At 54.8% G+C, this 23,241-nt stretch overlaps 2 protein-coding genes across 3 annotated transcripts; one reads left to right on the plus strand and one right to left on the minus strand.

Moving 5' to 3' along the window:
• Positions 1-1,579: 1,579 nt before the first annotated feature.
• Positions 1,580-15,690, plus strand: Inppl1 (inositol polyphosphate phosphatase like 1). Of its 2 annotated transcripts, none has more exons than XM_057778387.1 (29): positions 1,580-1,721; positions 2,680-3,066; positions 5,620-5,683; positions 5,772-5,922; positions 6,372-6,492; positions 6,720-6,860; positions 6,967-7,060; positions 7,164-7,253; positions 7,364-7,462; positions 7,566-7,716; positions 7,794-7,900; positions 8,407-8,509; positions 8,597-8,793; positions 9,052-9,169; positions 9,442-9,538; positions 9,812-9,950; positions 10,056-10,155; positions 10,255-10,343; positions 10,612-10,693; positions 10,821-10,910; positions 11,297-11,410; positions 11,514-11,602; positions 11,971-12,058; positions 12,151-12,306; positions 12,551-12,629; positions 12,720-12,860; positions 13,739-14,405; positions 14,629-14,762; positions 14,874-15,690. In XM_057778387.1, exons 2-29 carry the CDS (start codon positions 2,885-2,887, stop codon positions 14,962-14,964), a joined length of 3,774 nt encoding a protein of 1,257 aa, XP_057634370.1. In that variant the 5' UTR covers positions 1,580-1,721; positions 2,680-2,884; the 3' UTR covers positions 14,965-15,690. The 2 variants fall into 2 exon arrangements, with proteins under 2 accessions (XP_057634370.1, XP_057634371.1); XM_057778388.1 differs by lacking the exon at positions 1,580-1,721 and adding an exon at positions 1,835-1,924.
• A 549-nt stretch (positions 15,691-16,239) lies between these two features.
• Positions 16,240-19,785, minus strand: Phox2a (paired like homeobox 2A). The gene is made up of 3 exons (XM_057779810.1): positions 19,569-19,785; positions 17,492-17,679; positions 16,240-16,677 (listed from the first exon to the last, which is right to left on the minus strand). Exons 1-3 carry the CDS (start codon positions 19,783-19,785, stop codon positions 16,240-16,242), a joined length of 843 nt encoding a protein of 280 aa, XP_057635793.1.
• Between the last annotated feature and the right edge of the window lie 3,456 nt (positions 19,786-23,241).

Below are 23,241 nucleotides of genomic sequence, written 5' to 3' on the forward strand. Positions count from 1 at the left end.
TCTCCGTACTCAGCTTACAATGGGAAAACTGGAAATAGGAAGGGGGAAAACTTCACACTGCCTACCATGATGTAGATAGAGGAAGAGAGTCCATTAGGAACCCGACTGAGGAGACAGAGGAAATGCAAGTTTGCATTTGCCCAGTGCTGTGTCCTGCAGATGATGCTGAACGTAGAAACCCTTTCCAGGCTTCCCCGAGGCAGAAGCAGCTCTGTCCTGTGTTTAAACTAATTTGTATTTATTCGGGGGGGGGGGGAGGGTGTGCACGCGTGTCTGGCTGCACGGGTGTCTTGACACAGCTGTAAAGTCAGGACAACATGCAGGAGCTCTCTCCTTCCAACACCTGGGTCCCTAGGATTCAACTCAAGTCTTCCGATTTGGCAAAACACCTTTACCCTCTAAGCTGTCTCATCCCAAAGACCCAATCTTTAGCAGCCTGTTCTCGCGGGGGCTGTAGATATTGATTTTGGAGAGTTGTTACAGCTTTTTTCTCTTCCTCCTTGTTCTTTCTTTCTTTGAGGCCGGATCTCCTATGTAGCCTTGGGTGGCTGGAACTCTAGACCATGAAAGCTGCTTATAACGTAAGAGATAGAGTAGGGAGAGATAGGTAGAGATGGTGCTTCTGCCTCCTGAGGGTCAGGATTATAGATAGACAAGTAAGACCCCTGTTTGCTGAGTCATTGCACACCTCCAGGATCTGAGCTTGAGTTGATTTCTGGGTCTGCTGTGCCCTCTCTTCCTCCCTTGAGGACTTCTCTAACTCCACATCCCTATGACAGTTACCCTCTGTGAGGTACAAGTATGAGACCAATACACCAGTTGTTGGGGCTAGAGCCCAAATTGCAGATCTATAGTCTAGGTCTCTGGCCGTAACACCAGGGTGCCCCCGACAGGAGGCACACCTAAGTTCCTCACGCTAAAAGGGGCCGGAGCAGTTGGATACAGATTGGAGGATGAGTGTTTTATTTAAGCCCTGGCAGGACCAGGGAAACAGGTAGGTAATCTGGTCAGGAAGGCCCCCACAGACCTCCTCTTCACGTCGTCCACGCTTTGTTCCAGGCTGGGTTCAGCCAACACGCCTTCGGAACCGAGGAAACTCCACAGGGCTGACCCCAGGCTGGGTCAACAGGTTCAATTTACCAAAGCGAAAGTACTCTCCTAGATTAAAGGGATGCTCAGGCAGTCTCCCGGGAGTTGGAGGCTGAAGACGAACGGCTGGAGGCCTGCGCCTTTAAGGAACTAGGGGGCAGAGGGGCGGGGCAGGAAGAGAAATCCCGGGAGACTCCGCCACAGTCCAGGTCTTTTTTTAGGGGGAAAATGGGGCGGGCTAGAGCCCCGTTTGGGTTCCGCCCCATCTTCTCCCGCCGCTCCCCCTTTCCGTCCCAGGGGTGGGAGGATGGGAGGTCGCGGCGACCGGGGTCTCCGGAGCTCCCCGCTCGCACCTGGCCCGCCGAGTCGCAAGTTTGTTGACTCGGAGGGCTAGCCGAGGCGGGGCCGGTGCTAATAATACCGTTCAGTCCCCAGTCGCGCTTTACAGTTTACACAGCTGTCACCTTCTTTACTCCTTAATTAATAATAAAAATAGCCGCCGTCCGGGAGCGCCCGCAGCGGGCCAGGCCCGAGCTTTACAGGCAGAGCCTCCACGAGTCCGCCCTCGGAACGCTACCCCAGTTGCCGAGAGCGGGAAGCCCGGACGCGGGGAGACCCGAGAGCGGCCCGAGGTCACTCTGCGGGCGCGCGGCGCGGGGACCGGGACGCGGGCGGGCGGGCGAGGCGGGGCGCGGGGCAGCCCGGGCTCCGGGGGCGGGGCTCGGGCGGGGCGGAAGGCGCGGGGTGCGCGGTGGCGGCGGATGGCCATCTTAAGTGGCCTCGGGGAGTCGGGGACGGCTTTCCCCGGCTAGGAGTCACCCGAGTCGCCCCAGAGGTGGGGCCTGTGCGAGGCGGCCGAGGCACTGGGACTTGAGGGAACTTTTTTCTAGATGGTCTGGAGGGGTGCCCCTGGCTGGGACTGCGGGTGTGGGGCGTGGTGCCAGGGAACTTGGCGGGGATGGGGGAAGGGCTCTGCCAGGCTTGGAGGGCCTGCGGGGACCCGTGCGTGTGCAACTTGAGGATATTGGACCGCGTGCGTGTGTAATCGGATCTCTTTGGATGGGGTCTTGTGGGATGTGTCAGGGACCGGAGTTTAGGGGTTCGGGTCGAAGGGGCTCTGATCGTGATCCCCACAAGAGTTGGGGAAACTTGTACGCATGGATGATAGGGATAGTTGTTGGAGAGATTCATCCCGGTGCCTTCCTTTGAGAACCCTGATTCCGCAAAGCTGTGGGGGTGCCGAGTAGAAAGGACGTGTAGTAGAATCAGACTTTTATAGGGATTAAGGGTCATCTCATTGCGAAGAGTTGGAAGGGTTTAATTCACCGGGGAGATCTGGGACTCTCAAATTGTCCCGGACTGGGTCCGGGGAACTGGATCTTCTTGAGGTGGGGGACAAGATAATTGCGGGGCTTGGGGAGGTGCGAGTCCTGTAGGACTTGTGGGTGCATCGTCCTTGCTGAGAGGTTGGGGGCAGGGGCGGCCTGGGCCCTGGGCCGAGTAGAGGGGGAGGGGACCGGCCGGCTCCTAGCGTCGCTCCCGCCCCTCCCCCGCCGCCTCTGAACAAACTTTTCTTTCTTTCTCTTCAAGTTGGGGCCGGCGCTGCTGGCGGCCGCGGCTGCGCTGAGTTCGAGGCGGCCGGTGCGGCCAGGCGTGGAGCCCCGATCTCGGGCTCGCTCGGGCTGGTGGATCCTCAGGCCCGGGACCCGGGCACGGCCCCCGCCTCGACTCCAAGCTTTCCCGGTCGGATGGCGCGGGGCGGCAGGCGTCGGCGGCGCTGAGCCCTAGGCGGGCCATGGCCTCAGTGTGTGGGGCGCCGGGCCCCGGGGGCGCGCTGGGAAGCCCGGCCCCTGCCTGGTATCACCGCGACTTGAGCCGCGCTGCGGCGGAGGAGCTGCTGGCTCGGGCGGGCCGCGATGGCAGCTTCCTGGTGCGAGACAGCGAGAGCGTGGCGGGGGCCTTCGCACTCTGCGTCCTGTGAGTAGGGCGGGTTATGCCGGAGTGTTCCTTGGTGGTGGTGGTAATCGTGGTAGTGGGGAGACTGGAGCTGTGGGGCTGCAGCCCCGCCTCCACCCGAGAGGAGACCTTGACTTTCTTGCTGGGTGGAGGAAGGAGACAGGGAAGCACTTCCTGCTGTCTGAGAGCAGTTTCTGGAGCCTGAGGCCAGAGTTCTTAAGCCCTGGTGGGTGTGATAGGAAGAAATGCTGGCAGTCTGTGGCCGAGGTGCTTAGACTGCCCGTGCCTCAGATGAACGGGGGAAAGAATGCTTGTTTCACGTGCGTGCAGTTCTTTAAAAAACATTTAGTGGTAGGCGGTAGGGGGCAGAGGGATCAGTGTTTGGATGCCCAGCAATTCCTTAGGAGTTTGCGGCTGTATATGGTTCTGGGGTAGGGTGGAATAGTGGGTGTTGAGAGGACTTGGGGAGGCAGCAGGGTGAAGCTGTGTGGGAAAGCACTTTCATTTCAGGAATCAATGAGTGAGTCTTGGCTTTGGATTGAGCTCTAGTTAATTGGCCATGAATGAGTACTGAGTGTAAGCTAGACTTGGCAGGCTTTTTAGTGGGCCCGGTACTGCGGCTGTACCTGGTAGCTGTGTGTGTTTTCTGTTTTGCATTTTTTTTTTTTTGAGACAAGGTTTCTCTGTGTAGCCTTGGCTGTCCTCACTCTGTAGACCAGCTGACCTTGAACTCAGATACCCACCTGCCTCTCTGCCTCCCAAGTGCTAAACTGTACTGCTCCACAGTTCAACACTGAGTGGCCTCTGTAGGAAGCATCAGGCACTGCTGTGTTGAGATCGTGTGAGAACCCCACTTCCTCTGTACTCCTCACACCGTCTACCCCCCACATCTTTGGGAATACACTGGGCCAGCCTACAGGGACCATTTTTGATTGTCACACTTGGGATGGGGCTGTGGGTATTTGGTGGATAGAAACAGAGATGCTGCTACATATCTGGCAGTAACTAAGACAACAAAGGATTATGGGGTTCCATCGGCTAGTAGTGCAGACACTGAGGACTCTGGCCAAGACAGTTGACCTGCTGAGTGAGGGGTCCTGTAAATCTCGGCTTTTGCAAAGTCAGAGGCCCACTCAGTGTGGAGAGACGAAAGCCAGATCTCTTACGCCCAGGAAAATCTCAAGAGTCCTGCCTCCTAGCCACCTCTAAACAGATCCCTTAATTAGGGAGGGGACAGGGGCAGGTGCTGGATCAGCTGTCCGAGTGGGAGGGGACAGCTGTGGCCCTTGTCTGGTTGAGGAACTATTGTCCCAATGAAGAGAGATCCTGGTTCCATTGTCAGGAGAAGGCATTTGGTGATGTAGGGGTTTTGTGTGTGGAGGAGGGATAGCATTCAGGAGCCTGGCAGAAGGGATCAGAAGTGGGCGGATTTCTTAGGCTTCTCAAATCCATGCTTACCTATATACACATCACATGTACACAAATAACATTCAAGACACACCCCTGCCCTGCAGACAAACTGGCCTCTGCCCTGCCCTGGTTTTAGGTACTAGCCAATAGTATTGCCTTTTGTTTGTTCTAGTACCTTGAGCGAATAATTTTTCCTTTTGAACCCCAGTTTTCTCATCTTGAAAATGGAAATATTAGTATCTGCTTTACAGTGTGAATACGAAGTGTGGGGTGTATAACACAGTCAGGGTTTGGCTACTAGGAAGTTATTATTGTTATAAACACAGCTCCAGAAACCACCAAGTGACTCCCCTACCTCAGGTAGGCTGGCCTTAGAGAGAAAATGACCTTGTGGTGTTTGGTCCTCTCTGGAGCTTACACCTGCTTCTGCCCAGCATGGACAGAGACCCCAGTACCTCTTTGAGGTGTGGAGGCCAAAGGAGCCTTCCATCCCCCACTTAGTATGTGTCTGGCTCAGCTGTTACCTGCTCAGCTGCCGCCGCCATCTGTCAGCACCCCTCTTGGCTTGGGGTTTCTAGAAGCTGAGTCTTCCGTAGGGATCCTCCTTGGGTCATTCCAGTTTTCTGATGCTTGAGAAAAACAGAAGCCAGAGCCCTAGGTCGATGCCCCCACAATCCCCTGTAAAATTGCCCCTGGCAATCCAGCTCCAGTGGAGCCAGACACCAACATAAACAGACGGAGCCTCACCTGTGTGTTAGCACGTTGCCCATGCATGCAGATAGGCGCTAACCAGGCTTCTGAGGACTTTTACTCTGGCGGGGGGCCCAGACTGCTACCACAGCCCAGAGGAGCTGTTTAGACAGCTGTAGAGGCCACAAAAGAGCTAGCTGCCTGTTGCTTCTCAGGCCCTGCAGTGGGTGGGTGTGGAGGCTGTGTAGGTCTGAGAGTGGGGAGGGGGCCTGGTTAGTCCTGCTCCTGTGGCCAATACTAAGAGGGTGGCAGTTGGCTGCACCTTCGTTATCACTGTGCAGCCAGGACAAGTGGTTTTAGAGAAGGCCAGAGGCTGAGCCTAGTGACAGGAGTAAGTAGGAAGAAGGAGAAGAAATCGTTGCTATTCAGACTCCAGCCTGGGGGTGACAGGTTCTGGTCCTTGCTTTGCACTAGGTATCAAAAGCATGTACACACTTACCGCATTCTGCCAGACGGAGAGGACTTCCTGGCTGTGCAGGTAGGAGCTCAGACCCGTGACCTCTAATTTTGGTTTAGCCTCGGGCTTGGGGACCTGCTGGCTGATGATGCCATCCTTGTTGCTTCAGACCTCACAGGGTGTCCCTGTGCGCCGGTTCCAGACCCTGGGTGAGCTGATAGGCCTGTACGCCCAACCCAACCAGGGTCTTGTTTGTGCCCTGCTGCTGCCCGTGGAGGGGGAGAGAGAGCCAGACCCGCCCGACGATCGAGACGCTTCAGGTATTGTTCCTCCTACAGCTGGAGAAATCCCTTCCTTGGACTGGAGAGGTGGGTCAGTGGGTGTCGGGATGAGAGTGGGGTTCAGTTCCCCAGAACCGACATAAAAGGTGGGAAGGTGTGGTGGCCTTGGGCAGGGAATCCTTCAGTTTATAAATAAGGTGAAGTGTGATGGAGGAAGCCACTTAACATCAGTCTTAAGCCTAGACGCGCGCGCGCACACACACACACGCACGCACACATGCGCACTAACATGTATTCACATGCTTGCAAAGAGGAAAAGAAAATCCTCTCCTTGCCAGGCCTGACTCTCCCTGTTTCGTCCCATCCCTACCTCCTTGAAGTCCCACCCTCCCTGGCCATGTCTTGTCTGTGGACGTCTCTGACGGCCCTGGCATAGCCCTGTCACATGACACAGTCTCAGCTGCTGTCCCACTGTTCCCTGTCCACAGATGTGGAGGATGAGAAGCCCCCACTGCCCCCACGCTCTGGCTCTACGAGCATTTCTGCCCCTGTTGGGCCCAGCAGCCCCCTGCAACCCCCTGAGACCCCTGCGACCCCAGCAGCCGAGAGGTAAGACCCTCCCAGTCCCCCTGCTGAGCAGGAAGCCCCTTCTCTGAGAATTGTTTTCCCATTTGACTGTCCAAGCCTCCTTCCTGGGATCCTATCCCATCTCGACTCCAGAGACAGAAACTCTGGCATATTCCCCTCTAGCTGCCTCCAGTATCTGATGTGCTGGATGGAGCAGGGGTGCTTTGGCAGTCAGGAGGACCTCCTCTGACTCTTGTCTCTCCTGGAAGCACCCCCAATGGGCTCAGCACTGTGTCACATGAGTATCTGAAGGGCAGCTACGGGCTGGACCTGGAGGCTGTACGAGGCGGAGCCAGCAATTTGCCCCACCTGACCCGTACCCTTGTCACCTCATGCCGAAGGCTGCACAGGTATCCTGACCTCTTCCGCTGCACTGAAGGTGGAAATGCTACGCTCAGTGCCATGTTCCCTAAGTGACGGTCAGGGTACAGAGTCTGACTTCTGTGTCTCCCCTAGCGAAGTGGACAAGGTCCTGTCAGGTCTGGAGATCCTGTCAAAGGTGTTTGACCAGCAGAGCTCGCCCATGGTGACTCGCCTTCTGCAGCAGCAGGTGGGACTGGAGGGCGGCCTCCAGGAGGTGGGGCATACCTTGGAGCTGCACATGGGCCTTCTGCTTAGGAACTTGTGTACCACCCTTATTTTTCTCCTCTCAGAGCTTACCACAGACTGGAGAGCAAGAGTTGGAGAGCCTTGTGCTGAAGCTGTCTGTGCTAAAGGACTTCCTGTCAGGCATCCAGAAGAAGGTGGACTGGCCTGCCCTTACTTGCCCCTGCAGACACTTACCCGGCATCCTGGGGCCTGCCCTATACATCGTCAGCACGTCTCCTTACCTCACCTTGCCCTACCCCTCCAGGCCCTAAAGGCACTGCAGGACATGAGCTCCACAGCACCCCCTGCTCCACTGCAGCCTCCCACACGAAAGGCCAAGACCATCCCTGTGCAGGCCTTTGAGGTACATGGCAGACGGGGGCCACACAGCACAGAAGGCGCTGGAGGCGAAGGGGGCACCATCCATCTAAGGTCTTGTCGGCAGCCTTTCCGTTCCTGTCTTACAGGTGAAGCTAGATGTGACGCTGGGTGATCTGACCAAGATTGGGAAGTCCCAGAAGTTCACACTGAGCGTGGATGTGGAGGGTGGGAGGCTGGTGCTGCTGAGGAGACAGCGTGACTCCCAGGAGGACTGGACAACCTTCACACATGACCGAAGTAAGCTAGAGGCAGAGTTGGGAGAGGTGGGCAGCTTGATGGCACAGGTTTGTGTGACTCCTCTTTCGTTCCCCCAGTCCGCCAGCTCATTAAATCCCAGCGTGTGCAGAACAAGTTGGGTGTTGTGTTTGAAAAGGAGAAAGATCGGACCCAGCGCAAGGACTTTATCTTTGTCAGTGCCCGGGTGAGTTGCTGCCTGTGCCAGGGTATTGGGGGCTACTGGAGTCTCCAGAGGATATCTCCTACTGGAATATGAGGTACAGGCCTGTTACTTTTGGTAGGGTGTGTATTGACAATAGGTAGCCCGAGGTTGGATTCAAATACTCATTTTTGATCAGTATTCAGGAAGCAATTGCTAGTCCTTTCATAGTGTGTGTATGGTGGGAAGAACTCAGGCATGACCCTTCTCTCAAGATACCTGCCACAGCCGGGCGATGGTGGCGCACGCCTTTAATCCCAGCACTCGGGAGGCAGAGGCAGGCGGATCTCTGTGAGTTCGAGACCAGCCTGGTCTACAGAGCTAGTTCCAGGACAGGCTCCAAAGCTACAGAGAAACCCTGTCTCGAACCCCCCCCCCCCCCCAAAAAAAAGATACCTGCCACAAATCAGGGCATCCCTGTGCAAGGGTAGGACTGGTGAGTGCATACTGCTCCTGACTGGCTGCTGTGTTCCCCCTGCCACTGCCCCCAGAAGCGGGAAGCCTTCTGCCAGCTTCTGCAGCTCATGAAGAACAAGCATTCCAAGCAGGACGAGCCAGACATGATTTCTGTCTTCATAGGCACCTGGAACATGGGTCAGGCCCGGGGTTATAGTCGGGGAGGAGGCTGGCCTGGGACTGGGGCATGACCCACTCCTCTAATTCTTGCTGCCCCCCCTCCAGGAAGTGTACCACCTCCAAAAAACGTGACATCTTGGTTCACATCAAAGGGACTGGGGAAGGCCCTGGATGAGGTCACAGTGACTATACCCCATGATATCTATGTCTTTGGGACCCAGGAGAACTCAGTGGGTGACAGAGAGTGGCTGGATCTGCTGCGTGGGGGCCTCAAGGAGCTCACAGATCTGGACTACCGCCCGGTGAGGGGGCTTTCTTTCCTGGTCTCTTGTTCCCACAGACGTGTGTTTTCTGTTTGATTTCTTGGCTGACCCTGGGGAGTACTGTTCACATGAATTTCCCTCAGTCCTGATGTTTCCTTTGGGAGACTAAAGTTGAATTTTATGAGTTATTCATGCCATGGGGAGGGATGCTGTTCTTGTTTACAGTGTAGATGATAGGCTGCGGAATGCAGCCAGAGACCTTGACCTGGGCAAGCATCACCCCCGTTCTTCCCGTAGATTGCCATGCAGTCACTGTGGAACATCAAGGTGGCAGTGCTGGTCAAGCCAGAGCACGAGAACCGCATCAGCCACGTCAGCACTTCCAGTGTGAAGACCGGCATCGCCAACACCCTGGGTGAGCAGGAGTGGGCGCGAGGGTCCTTTTCAGGGTCCCCCCATTCTGCCTGGTTTCAGTTTTCTCTCGTATGAGACACTTTTAACTTTGTATGTTCTCATTCTAAATCTCTCCCAGTCCCAAGGGAGACTCCTAGTGAAGGTGTGTGTGTTCGTGTGTGTCTGTCTGTCCTGAGGAAGGAAGGATGCTGACTACTCTTTGGAGAGATAGAGGACAGTTGGGATTCCTCTTTATATGGTCCTTCTTCAGCCTTCTTTTTCTTGTCCTGACAGGGAACAAGGGAGCTGTGGGTGTTTCCTTCATGTTCAATGGCACCTCATTTGGCTTCGTGAACTGCCATCTCACCTCAGGAAATGAGAAGACGACCCGGTGAGAGACTCTTCTCATATCTCTTTTCTTATCCTCCTGTTTCCTGAAACCCTTTTCCCATTGCCCAGACTTTGACTTCTCTCGTTCCTGTTCCCAGAGACCTCCCATCTTCTCAGGACCCCTCTTGTCTATGCCTGACCGTGGCCTTGTCCCTCTGTGCTTTCTCCATCTGTAGGGACCCTCAACCCTGCCCATCCCTGACACCAACGACTATCACTTTTATGCTCTGCCTCCTTTCTGACTCTGGATATCTGCCTTGCCCCTCTACTGTAGGCGTAACCAGAACTATCTAGACATTCTGCGCCTGCTCTCGTTGGGTGATCGGCAGCTCAGTGCCTTTGACATCTCTCTGCGATTCACTCATCTCTTCTGGTTTGGGGACCTTAACTACCGCCTAGACATGGATATCCAGGTGCCAGCAGGGCCCGGAGGGTGGCTGTGAAGGAGGGCATTAGGAGGGAGGCTTGCATGGTTCTCCTTGAGAGGCAAGCCTCGGGTGTTTATATCTGCACCCCAGGAGATCCTGAACTACATTAGTAGGAGAGAGTTTGAGCCCCTGCTCAGGGTGGACCAGCTCAACCTGGAGCGGGAGAAGCACAAGGTCTTCCTTCGATTCAGTGAGTGAGGGCCTGGCGGTGTTCAGTGATGACCCCACGGCTTGAAATACTCCCGGATCCTTGGAGCCATGGACTTCATGTGCCCTCTGCTCTCTTTAGGCGAGGAGGAGATATCTTTCCCACCCACATACCGTTACGAGCGGGGCTCCAGGGACACATATGCTTGGCACAAGCAGAAGCCAACGGGGGTGAGTGAAAAATATAGATTGGGGGACCCCTCCCTCTGCTTTCCGGGAGTTAGGAGATGGGATGTCAAAGATCTGGGTCTTGCAATTACTACTTTATATGGCTTCCCTGAGGCCTTTGGGGGTGATGTTGGCTATTTTGGGAATCCAAGGAAGAAGGCAGGTGCTGGGTTCAGTAATAGAAAAGGAGTAGGGTTTTGTCAGCTCTGGGTGGAACCCATATTGCAATTCCCTGCTGACGGGGCTAACCACATTGCCACTCCTGTTACAGGTCCGGACCAATGTGCCTTCATGGTGTGACCGGATTCTATGGAAATCCTATCCTGAAACCCACATCATGTGCAATTCCTATGGTCAGAGCCTTGGGCAAGGGTGATGGGAGGTACTGGTGGTCACTGTCCTGCCTCAGCCCTCTTTTGGGAAGTGGTACAGAGACCAGGAATAATTCTCTCGAGCCCCTATTCCTGTCCCCTTGAATAGGTTGCACTGATGACATCGTCACCAGCGACCATTCTCCTGTGTTTGGGACATTTGAGGTTGGAGTTACTTCCCAGTTCATCTCCAAGAAAGGTGCCTGTCCTGATGTGGAGACGTGTGGGAGGGCCTAGGGATGTGATGGGCTTGATCATCACGTATTTCGGTGTGTTTGTGTGAGTGCAGGGGCATTTCTGAACCTATGATATGTGAGGCCGTGTCTGTATCTGTCACACATATGCTCTAAGTATGCCTGTAGGTGTGGTGTAGTGTTGGCACTGTGGTCCCCATACCCTCTGACATGAACTTTTCATGCTTGGCATGTCTTTTTGCCCTGGGTTTGGGTTTGTAGATTTCTCTGTTGGCTTAGGACTGGGAGACTGCTTTTTGCCTTGTCGTCTGATCTGCCAGGGCCCCTCATTTTCTTTCCTAAGCTCAGTATCCTGACCCTTTTGCTTACAGTTCTTCCTTTGCTCCCTTAGGGCTCTCTAAGACCTCGGACCAGGCCTACATTGAGTTTGAGAGCATTGAGGCCATTGTGAAGACAGCCAGCCGCACCAAGTTCTTCATTGAGTTCTATTCTACCTGCTTGGAAGGTCAGAGGGGGCCATTAGTAGCTGCGGGCCAAGAGAGAGTGGGGTGCCGAAGGCTGCTCAGAGTGGTCAGCCCTTCAGCTGGGTCCTCCCACCTTCACCCCAGAGTACAAGAAGAGCTTCGAGAATGACGCTCAGAGCAGTGACAACATCAGTTTCCTCAGAGTGCAGTGGTCCTCCCGCCAGCTGCCCACGGTGAGGCTGTAGGAAGGGCCCAGACTTGTAGACGTAGAGCAAGGCCTAGCGGGTGTGTGTGTGCTTTCGGACACAAGTAAGGATAGACAGTTGCATCTTTGGGAGCTGTGGGACCAAGTTGTAGATTGTTTGTTCATTTGTTTAACAAATACTTTCTGAACCTTTGATAAATGTCTAGTATTATCCATTGATGGCACAGAAAATTAATTAAAGTGATGTTAAATGCCGTTAAAGGCCATGCAGGGCTGTGTCTTTAAGAGTGAGCATGAACAAGCCTTAGGGCAAGGGGTGAGTGGGGCCCCCATTGCTGTGGGAAGGACATGGTGGGTGTTTAGGGCACAGCTCCTCACTGGGCCTCTGTTCCTCAGCTTAAGCCAATTCTGGCTGACATTGAGTACCTGCAGGACCAGCATCTCCTGCTCACAGTCAAGTCCATGGATGGCTATGAATCCTATGGTGAGGGACAAGAGGTACCCAGGGGTACAGGGAACCAGGTAGTGCCTTAGAAACGCCTGGCAGTTTGTTGGTGTGTTGTATCTCCTCCTCAGGAGAGTGTGTGGTCGCGCTCAAATCCATGATCGGCAGCACGGCCCAGCAGTTCCTGACCTTCCTGTCCCACCGCGGAGAGGAGACAGGCAACATCCGTGGCTCCATGAAGGTGCGGGTGCCCACAGAGCGCTTGGGCACCCGTGAGCGGCTCTATGGTGGGGGCTCCATTGGGCAGGGTGTGGGGCATGCGAGGTGGTGGTGTGGGCCAGGTGTAGGGGGGTAGACCCAGGGTGGCAGCATGCTGGAGTCTTGTGGTACTCGAAGGTTCTGCAGCTATGACTGAGTGGGTCTGCCCTGAGGGTCAGCTGGGAAGGAACTAGATACTCCCGGTGCCCCTTACTGTTCCTAAGACCCAGGTCTCCAAGTCCTTGCTACGTTTCCTTCTCTGTGTTTTCCCAGAATGGATCAGCATTGATAAGGATGAAACAGGAGCCAAAAGCAAGGCTCCTTCAGTGTCCCGAGGCAGCCAGGAACACAGGTGAGCTAGGGTTATCCTGAGTATCACAAGAAGGACACTTGGGAGCTCCTGGCAGCTCCGTATCATCTTCCCTCTCTGTCCTCCCGGCAGATCTGGGAGCCGCAAACCAGCTTCCACAGAGGCCCCCTGTCCACTCTCCAAGTTATTTGAAGAGCCTGAAAAGCCACCACCAACTGGCAGGCCCCCGGCCCCTCCCCGAGCGGCCCCTAGAGAGGAGCCCTTGAACCCCAGGTGAGAGGAGAAGCTTGCGATTCCCTGATGCTGCTGTGGTCCATTGCTGTGCCTGTAATCTCAGTGTTTGGAGATGGGGCAGGAGGATTAGGCGTTCACAGTCATTTTCAGCTACAAATGAGTGCATCAGCCAAGAGAAACAAAAACAGACAAAGCTTGAAGTTGTTTGGAGAAGGCCCCGGCTCACCCTGAGATTTCTCAGAGTCCACGCTATGAGGCTGTACTTAACGAAAGATACCACTGGAAATGGTTCATTCTTCTTTATAGTTTCCGTTAGTTTGTACCATGTACATAAGTATTAGCAAAGGTTCTGAGAATGTGGATAAGAAAATTTAATAAGTCTTCCAAACTTAATGGGCCTGGAAACTTCCTCCCACATAGCAATGTCCTGGACCTGGGCATCTTGGCATACACCACTCTCAGAACCCAGAAAGACTAAGGCAGGAGGATTGAGAATTTGAGGTTAACCTGGGCTAAATCGTGAGGGCTTGTCTAATGGGGAACTAACAGGTAAAACACCAACCTGAACCTGGGTAGGATTCTGCAGGAGGGTCCTCACCTGTTCTGGAGGCTTTCTGATCTCTTTGGTCACCCTTACCAGGACTTTTATCACCCATCCCACCCATTTCCGCTCAAGTTTCAGTTATAAAAGCATAAAGGATCTGAGAATGAGCAAGTGAGGAGGGTTAGGGTTTTGCCTTCCACACTTACCCTCCCATCTTAGAGATCAGGAAATCAAGAGCTCAGAGTGAGCCAGTGACTACTCAAGGTCATGTGCAAGTCTGGGACCAGGACCCTGGTTGCTTTTTCCCAGCTCCCTCCCCTGTACCCCATTGTCTTCACTTTGGGTCCTGAAAGTTTTCCTGCTCCCAAACTAGGTTGAAGCCGGAGGGGACAGCTGAGCTGGAAGGTGTGGCAGCTCTCCCACCCAAGAACAGCTTCAACAACCCTGCCTACTATGTCCTGGAAGGGGTCCCCCATCAATTGCTGCCCCTGGAGCCACCTTCACTTGCCAGGGCCCCTGTCCCCCCTGCCACCAAGAACAAAGTGGCCATCACAGTGCCTGCTCCACAGCTCGGGCGCCACCGGACTGCTCGTGCAGGAGAGGGAAGCTCATCAGATGAGGATTCTGGGGGCACACTGCCTCCTCCAGATTTTCCACCTCCACCACTGCCGGACTCAGCCATCTTCCTGCCTCCTAGCCTGGATCCTTTGTCAGTGCCAGCGGTCAGGGGCCGAAGCGGTGGTGAGGCCCGTGGTCCACCACCTCCCAAGGCCCATCCGAGGCCACCACTACCCCCAGGCACCTCACCTGCCAGTACTTTTTTGGGGGAAGTTGCAAGCGGGGATGACCGGTCTTGCTCAGTACTGCAGATGGCCAAAACACTCAGTGAGGTAGATTATGTTCCTGGGCCTGGACGCTCAGCACTGCTCCCCAGCCCCTTGGAATTGCAGCCTCCTCGAGGGCCCTCCGACTATGGCCGTCCCCTCAGCTTCCCTCCACCCTGCATCCGAGAGAGCATCCAGGAAGACTTGGCAGAGGAGGTGTGTAGACCAGAGCTAGCTGGCTGTGTGTACCTGGTGGGCAGTGTTCCTTCATCCTGTCACTCAACTCACTGGGGTTCACAACTCCCTTTGCTTGTAGCTGGATAATGGGCCTTTTTGGGGGGCACATGGGCCAGCTTCATTCCTTGCTTTTCTCCTTAGAGCATGTGTTTCTGTGAGGAGCCACCCTTAGATCTCCCCCTAACATGCTGTATTCCCTCAGGCTCCGTGCCCGCAGGGCGGGCGGGCCAGCGGGCTGGGAGAGGCGGGCATGGGTGCCTGGCTGCGGGCCATCGGTTTGGAACGCTATGAGGAGGGCCTGGTGCACAATGGCTGGGACGACCTGGAGTTTCTCAGGTGGGGGCGGGGCTGGAGGTGGATAGGGTGGGGTGTCTGGGCCTCAAGGGTGGGACTGCGGGGGCGCTAGGACCTCCTATCCCATCTCCCAACTTCTCTTAACTCCTGCAGTGATATCACTGAGGAAGACCTGGAGGAAGCTGGGGTGCAGGATCCTGCTCACAAGCGCCTTCTTCTGGACACCCTGCAGCTCAGCAAGTGATAGAGATGCTGCCAAGCTGCAAAAGCAGAGAGGTCTTTCCCCTTTGGGAAGGGCATATGCAACCAGGGGTTAAAAAGTTTGCAGGGTGTGACAGTGCATCTATGTCTATTTATTGGGGACCAGTGTTCCCTACTGCCCAATTGTTTGGGATGCTCTAATTAGGACAAAGTGCTCCCTGTCTAGCTTTTAGGGCCGGGGTCCGGGAGTTTAGTAGCCTGTGGGGATAATGAAGCGCGCTGGCTACTCCGGTGTGGACACCCCCAGCCTCTGGGTGGTACATGGGGTGCAGTTGGGCACATCCTGTTCCCCACTTCCATCGATGTTTCCACTTCCCTCCCTCGGACCTGAACCACAGGGGAAGTTCTTCCCTGCAACTCCTACTCTGGGGACTTTGTCCGGAAATGAAGGAAGAGCCCAGAACTGGGCTGGGTTTATTTAAGTTTTTCTGTGTGGGTTTTGGGGAGGGAGGGCACATTAATTTTATTGGGGTGGGGCAGGACCTCGGCCTTAAAATGCGAATTTGCTTACTTCTGGCTGCACCTCTGGTCCGTCTTGCCCTGGCCCAGGGAACACGTGGCAGTCTGTGGTAGAGAGGGAGGGAGCCTCCATGGTTGTCACCGCATTCGGGGGCAGGGTTTTTGCCAACAGTTTATCCTATCTTGGGAACTTGGAAAAGTTGCCAGCTTGGTGTCTTCAATAAATTAAGTTTTATTTGGATTGAGCAAAACCACCTTAATAAATAACAAGTTTTTTCAAAGAAAAAAAACTAAGGGAAAAGGAAAACCACTTTGTGCCATTCCCAGACAGCCCTTCCCCTGTAGTGTGTGTCTATCCTCTGCACCAGACTGGCTAGGGATGGGAGGTGACTGGCAGTGGGACCCTTCAGGTTGCTGATTTTAAGGAGTGGCTGGCCCAGGTAGCTGGAAAGTAGGAACTGCCAATTCGGCTTTTTAAGACCCTTTAAGATTGGGCACTGTATGAGGGACAGGTGTAATTTGATCCCGGTTCCGAAGAAAGCCAAGCAAGAAAGGGCTTCTGGGCGCCCTGGAAGGGGCATCCCGGTGTGGGTACTCCTCCGCTGGATGCAGGTGGGTAAGGACGAGTGACCCTGGCTTGTTTTACAACGAAGGGGAGGCCACATCTAGGGATCAGCCACTGGAAAGAGGGAGGGACCGGGAGACTTCCAGGCAGGCGGCCGGGATAGGGAGAGACTGTCGGGTCCAGTAGGGTAGGGGTGTCTCTTGGGGCAGGCTGGGTGCCTCCAAACGCCCGCGGCTAGAAGAGGTTTGTCTTCAGGGTGGGGCCGGGCTTTCGGTGAAAAGAAGACAGAACTCCAGAAAAGGGCCCGGGGCCGGGCTCCGCTGGCTGCCAAGCCTTAAGCAGCTCTGCTGCTCCTGCTCCGGGCCCGCCGCCCCCGCCGCCTCCTACCCCCGCCCACAATGCCCCCTTGAGTGGCTGGGGCCCGGGCCCGGAGCCCAGCGCGGCGGGTAGAGGGCTGGGGCTCAGGCGCGGGCTGGCTAGGCTGGGTGCGGGCGGTGGCGGCAAAGACGCGGTGCTGTCGGGCGTGGGACTGCACGTGGACTCTTTGGAGTCGTCGTCCTCAGACGAGCAGCGCGCCTCGCCCTTCTTGGCTCCTGTTGCTCCCGCCGCGCCTTTGGCGCTGGCCGCACGCTCCTGTTTGCGGAACTTGGCCCGGCGGTTCTGGAACCAGACCTGTGGGCACAGGGGCCAATCAAACCCACAGGACGGTCACAGGGAGCACTTCAGCCCCCGGTCCAGAAAGGATCGTTAACGGATCCCAACCAGTCGGAGGTCCACAGCCTTCCGCCCCGCCCTCCACCACTCCCTCGGCGCCCGGTCCTTTCTTCCCGCGTCTGGAGTCCCTTCCTCCAGGCCCTTAGGTTTTTGTTCTTACCGATCTGCTCACCCGCAGACCCTGCTGCCTTCCTGTATTTTGGTCTCCTGGAGGGGACTCGGCTGTCAATCTTAGGACCCTAGGCATACTTTTTAGGAAGCTGGGCATTCACCTGGAGCATTCTAAGATAGTGAAGAGTGGGTCGGGGCCCTAGGGAGCCTTTTGTACAAGGTGCCAATGTCAAAAAGGGCCAGTTGGAATTTGCATACCCAGGCCTCTCTGGTCCTCCCTGCAGCCGCCCCAAACTTAAAACTTTACTGACTCAGGAGTCCAAACTGAGATGCTGGGTCCTTCATCTAGAAATACTGATTGGCCAGATCCTGGCGTCTACCGTCAGTACCCGGTAGCCTTGCTTCCTGGCTTCAGAGTAAAAATTCTCAACCTCCGACTTAGCGGGGTGGTGGTGGTGGGACGGGATGGGACGGGATGGGATGGGGCGGGACACGCGGAAGTGTAGGAAGCAAATTGAAGCTACCCAGTTTCGGTCTTTGAGAGCTCAAGTCCCGACCCGCTGCTTCTCCTGGTTGTTCAGCCACAACTAAACTGTCTTGGCTTGCAAGCTGTACCCTCCTCTAGCAAACGCGTGCACAGCACGTGTGTGCATCCACGCACCTGCACGCGAGCCTCAGTGAGGTCGATCTTGAGTGCCAGTTCCTCGCGTGTGTAAATGTCGGGGTAGTGGGTCTCGGCGAAGACGCGCTCCAACTCCTTGAGCTGCGCACTCGTGAACGTTGTGCGGATACGCCGCTGCTTGCGTTTCTCATGCAGGCCCGACGGCTCCGGGAAGAACTTGTAGGGCACTGCGGGGGTGCGTGCAAGGAAGGCAGGGGCAATAAAAGTGGAGTGCGTGAGAAGCTGATCTCAGTCCCCCAGATCCTGTATCCTGCCCTAGTGGAAATCACATAAAACCCCTCTCTCTTGGCTATTTGTTCCTCAACAGTCTCCAGCCAAAGTGTAGGGAGACCTGGGGCTTAAGCGTTCCCTGAAACAAGCCAGAAACCCCAATCAAGGGTTTAATGTCCATATCCCCTCCACCTTCTGCCAAGCCCTCCCACCTCCACGGTGGTGTTTCTCCTCTGGCACCCTCCCTGCGGGACTTCAGGCCCTGTTCTCTGATCACATGAGCCGGGTATGTCTGCTAGATCTCATCAGCACCAAAGTCTCCCTGCTATCCAATCCTGGGCCTTGAGACGCTCCTGCTGGGTGTACGCCGCCGCTGGCTCTGCTGTGTACCGTTTCCGTCTCTCCTTCCCAATCTTTATTTCCTCAGTTCTGCCTCTCATCCCTGATCGTCATTCTTCTCCAGATATTTCCTCCACTTTTTCATCTTCCTCCATCTGAATCTCTCTTCAACTTTCCCCTTCTGGGTCACTGTTTTCTTTGTACGCACTGAGGAGGGGTCTTATTCCCTCCTATCCAAATTGTGCTATTTTCCTTGCCCCCTTTATTCCACCCAGTCGCCTTCTCTATGTCCCATCTCCTCTAAATCCTATCCGAGCCCCTGTACCCCGTGCAGATACCATCTCCAAATCCCTGGTTTAAGTCTCCATATTTTTCTTGGGGTTCCTCAATCACCTTCTTTGTCTCATCTTCCAAACCCTTGTCTCCAACACACCATTTTTGTCTCCCTCCGGTTTATCTCTTTTCCCAACTCTTTTGCTCCCTCTCCTCCATAATTCGTATCCCCACCACCTGGTTCTTATCCGTCTCCCAACTCTGTGTGCCCATTTCTCTCCCATCCGTTTCTCTCTACCTTATCCCACCCACAGTCTCAAAAATCCTTTTCTCGGGAGTCTATCTCCCTATTTTCTGTTTCCATTTCTGCAATCCTCATCCTTGTCCAGTCCAGGAATCTTCCCACCCCCATTTTGGCTCCTATTTCCCTAAATTCAAGTACTTATTTTCCCATCAAGCCACAGACTTCCTTTTGGGTTCCATGATCTTCCCAGGAGGCCAAGAGATAAGGGATGAGGAACCGGGTGGGGCAGGCTGAGACTCTTAACAGAAGGGCTAGGTGATGTTGAGGGTTGGGACAGGGACTTGCTTGGATCAAAGGACTTGAATGAAGGTGGAGGATCTACCCCTGGGTTTTGTTGGGCTGTAGCTAGTCCAGGTTGGGAGGAAGCGTAGAAAGGAAAGTGGCTCAATGATAGAGGCTCCTTTCTTTTCTGTGGCTTTGGGAACCGATTTTTGGTGGTGCCGTAGATTTGGGCCCAAGCAGGACAGGTCTAAGGGCTCTAGAAAGGGCCCCATCTTACAGCTCAGCTGCAGCAGGGATCTTTGCTGAGGGTGGCATCATCTAGGACACAGGTGGTAAGGATGAGAGTTGACCGGACTGAGCGTCAAGTCCATTCCGAGGATACGAGGATATGGGGGATGGAGAGGTTCGGTGGTCGCCTTTGTAGATGGGAAGGGGGGGGCTAACTAAAGACCCAGGACTGGACCTGTTTCTTTCATTCGAAAAGCACAGGGTAGGGATTTGGCATGGAGAAAAAGGGACAAGAGGGTGCAGCTCATCCCTGCCAAGAAGAAACTCCTATTACTGGGGTTCTCAAAGTACATTGGAGGGTCCAGCCAGGGGCATGGTAGGAGGCGGCTTGTGGGTACAGTCACATTCACTTGCAGAGTAGGGCAGGGAGTGGGAGTTCCGTGGGATTTGGAGGTAGGGTTGGGACGGGACTGCGCTCACCTGCCGAGTAGGGCGCTGGCTGGTGGTCGCGTAGGGCGCCAAGCGCACAGTTGGAGGAGCCGAGCGCGGGGCAAGGTGGCCCCGCGGCGGGGAAGGCAGGCCGCAGGGGACTGTATTGGAAGCCGCCAGGCTGGCTGCAGGCGCCGAAGTCGCCGTAGGCGGACGCCTCCATGGCCGCCACGCACGAGTCGTACGAATTGAGGTAGGAGTAGTCCATTGGCCCGAGGGGGCGGGGGCGGGGGCCGGGCCGGCCGGGTCGGGGTCGGGGTCCCGGGTTTGGTGGAGTTCGGAATGGGGGATTCGAGCTCCAGGCGCAGAGGACCTGAGACCCGCTCTGAGCACCCGAGAGTCCGCCCGCCCCGTCGCGGCCCGCACTCTGCCCGGGTGCAACGCAAGTGCAGTACGGCCAGCCCGCGCGCCTTTTAACGCGCAGGACCCCGAGGAGGGGGCGGGGCGGGGCGAACTCCGCGGGGCGGGGCCTCAGCGGCCCAGACCCCGCCCCTGGCCGCCCCGGGGGCCCCCCCCACCCTAAAGGGCTTCTGTCTCCCTCTTAGGGCTCCCGAGGAGCAGGCGGGGCTGCGCGGGACCCCATCCCGAGAGTCCCTTATCCTACCCCAATCTGGCCCAGACACATCATGCCCAGCAGGAGGGTCCCGACCTCGTCCCTGGGCCTCCCACCTGCGGCCCCGTGGAAGCTAGGGAGGCAGACTCCGCGGTGCTGGTGTGAAGAAGTTAATTCAATTCTCTCCGATAACCAAATTATTCCGATCTGGCCCCTCAGCCCCGCCCCCAGCTAGGTCCTATCCCTGCGAGGACTGCAGAGGCTGCCCTGGAGTGGGGGGGGGGGGATGGATGGAGGCAAGGACTAGAAAGAGACGAGTGATAGAACCTGGGATAGGGACAGGGAGGGGATGTGGGTATGGAGAGGAGACCGAAAGAAAAGGGGACAGACCCTGTGGTAGGGACAGAGAAAGAGGGATATATAGATTGAGACAAGGATGAAACGCAGAGGAGAGAGAGGCAGTGGTGGAGAGGGAGACAAGCAGAGAGGAGGCCAGCAGGATGGAGAAAGACAGGCATGGAGACAGAGGGACACGGACGAACATGGATGTGGACTGCAACCAGGATTGTGCTGGAGCGCCGGAGAAGGTTGAGGGACACTCATAGTGAGGCCACACACAGGATGGTCTTAGAGTGACAAGGCCAGAAACAGACCAGCGGAACAGAGGCTAATGAGTGGAGAGCTGGGATGTGTGAGCCAGAGCACCGGCCAAGACCTTGTGATGGAGGCTGTTGAGGGGGCGGCATAAGGGGAGGAAGGGGCAGGGTCGAGGTCTCCCTGACTTGTCCTGAGGGCCGCCCCACTCCTTCCCTTCCCTGTTTCCTCAGCTTCGTTGTCTTCCCCAATAACTTGTGTGATCTCTGCGTGTGTGTGTGTGTGTGTGTGTGTGTGTGTGTGTGTTTTGGATGCTAAACCTTAAGAATATGGTAATGAACCCTTTCTGTCCTTCGCTGTTTCTCCCCTTCAGAGGCCCTTTTCTTCTGGAAAGCCAGGTAGAATGATCCTCCAGGGATTTTTACCCGCACCCCAGACTGTGGGGTAAGGGAACACATTCAGCATTTTTACCTGGAGGATGCGAAGAAACCTCCTTCTGCCTCTCTGGCTCTCCCGAAGCACGAATTGAACCTCTCCTCGGTAGTCCCCAGGCCCTGGTGGCCAGGTTTCTATACTGGGTTTTGCTGATGGAAAGTCTGAGACCTAAGGAGAAGCCAGAAGAGGGCCATGTCCTTGTCACCAAAGTCCTCTTGGAAACCCTCTTCCCTTACGTTACCAGCGCAGTGGGGACCACAACCCTCAGGTCATCCCCTCCCCAGTCTACCTTCTTTGCTTGACACACACCTCGGTTCCTGTAAGTACTCTGTCAGGAGTTTTGGGGGTGTTTTCACAAGTCATTTCCCCCCAGTTTTGGTTGGTCGCATGCATAAACACCAATTTTACTGTCATAACTCTGTAATTGAATAGTTCCGTGTTGTTATTCATTATGTTGGACAACATAGTGTCAGTGCCATGTTTATTTCCATAACTCTTCATCTTGTAAAATACAAACTCCACATATGAAGGAATAATACTCTAACATATCCCCGTCTTCTGGTAAATACCGTTCTGATGTCTGTCTCCCTGTGTAATTTTTTGAGATGGGGTCTTCTGTATCCCAGGTGACCTTGAACTACCTGTGTAGCTAAGGATGACCTTGAATGTCGGATTCTCCTGACCCTTGTTCTGTACCAGGTATTACCTGCATGCACTACCGTACTCAGCTTTATGGGAGGTTCTGGAGATCTGGGCCACGGAGCTGTCAACACTGGACAAGCACTTGAGCGCTGGGCTACATCTGCAGCAGCAGCTCTGTAATTTTGAACACTCACTCTTATAAAATGGAATCGCATGTGTCAGGCTTATTTCACTGAGCATGTTCTCCAGGTTCATCTGTGTGCGTATGTTGGTTTCCTTACCTATCCACTCATGGGTACATGGAGTCTGCTTTAGTTGCCATAATACTGATATGAATGTGGGCACGTACATATATAACTTTTGGAATGCTCTGCTTTCCATTTTTTTTTTTTTTTGATTTTCGAGACAGGGTTTCTCTGTATGCTTTCCATTTTTTTAAAAAAAATTATTAATTTTATTTTATTTTTTGGGGACTGGAGAGATGACTCAGCCATTAAGCAACATTTGGCTGCTCTTCCAAAGGACCCAAGCTCAATTCTCAGCACCTACACGACTGTCTGTAACTCCAGTTTCAGAAGATCTGCCACCCCCACAGAGACATATATGCAGGTAAAGCACCAGTGCACATAAAATAAAAATAAACCACTGAAAAGTATACATACACACACACACACACGATTTATTTATTTATTTGGGACAGGGTTTCTTTGTGTAACCTTGGCTGTCCTGGAGCTAGCTCAAGCTAGCCTTGAACTCACAGAGATCCACCTGCCTCTGCCTCCTGAGTGCTTGGAATTAAAGGTGTGCGCCACCACCGCCTGGCTTATTTATTTTTATGTGCGTATGCATGTGCCTTCATGAGTTTTGCACAGTGCATGCACGTCTGTGTGTGAGTGTGCACGTGTGAGTGTAGGTGCCTGTGGGGTTCAGAAGAGGGCATCAAATCTCCCAGAACTGGGGTTACAGATGATTGTGACTGACTGTGTGGGTCTGGGATCCAAACTTGGGTCCTCTGCAAGAGCAGCCAGTACTTATGAGCACTGAGCCCTCTCTCTGGTCGCGGCAGGGTTTTCACTTTTTAAGGAACTGCTGTGCCGTTTACATCCGCACCAAGAGTTCCAAGGGCTCCAGTTCCTCCCCATCCTCACTAACCCTCATTCTTCTCTGTGCTTCTCGTTACTTTTTCGATTGTAGGGACTGAGATATCCGGCAGTTCGACTGCTTCCACAGGTTCTCCTCACTGGTATGTGTGCTTCCTCCTCACTTGGACCTATCCCTGTATCCGGGGCTCAAGGAGTTACAGTAGGACGGGGCCATTGTCTTCTGTCCTTCCACGACTTTTCAAACTCAAGTTCCCACCCCGGCTCACCATGTCCTGGGTACCGGAGCTCCACCTTCCTTTTATTTTGCTTTTCTTTATAGCATCATACACACACTAAC

The sequence above is a fragment of the Chionomys nivalis genome, chromosome 8 (genome assembly GCF_950005125.1).
Source record: "Chionomys nivalis chromosome 8, mChiNiv1.1, whole genome shotgun sequence".
Taxonomy (NCBI): Eukaryota; Metazoa; Chordata; class Mammalia; order Rodentia; family Cricetidae; genus Chionomys; species Chionomys nivalis.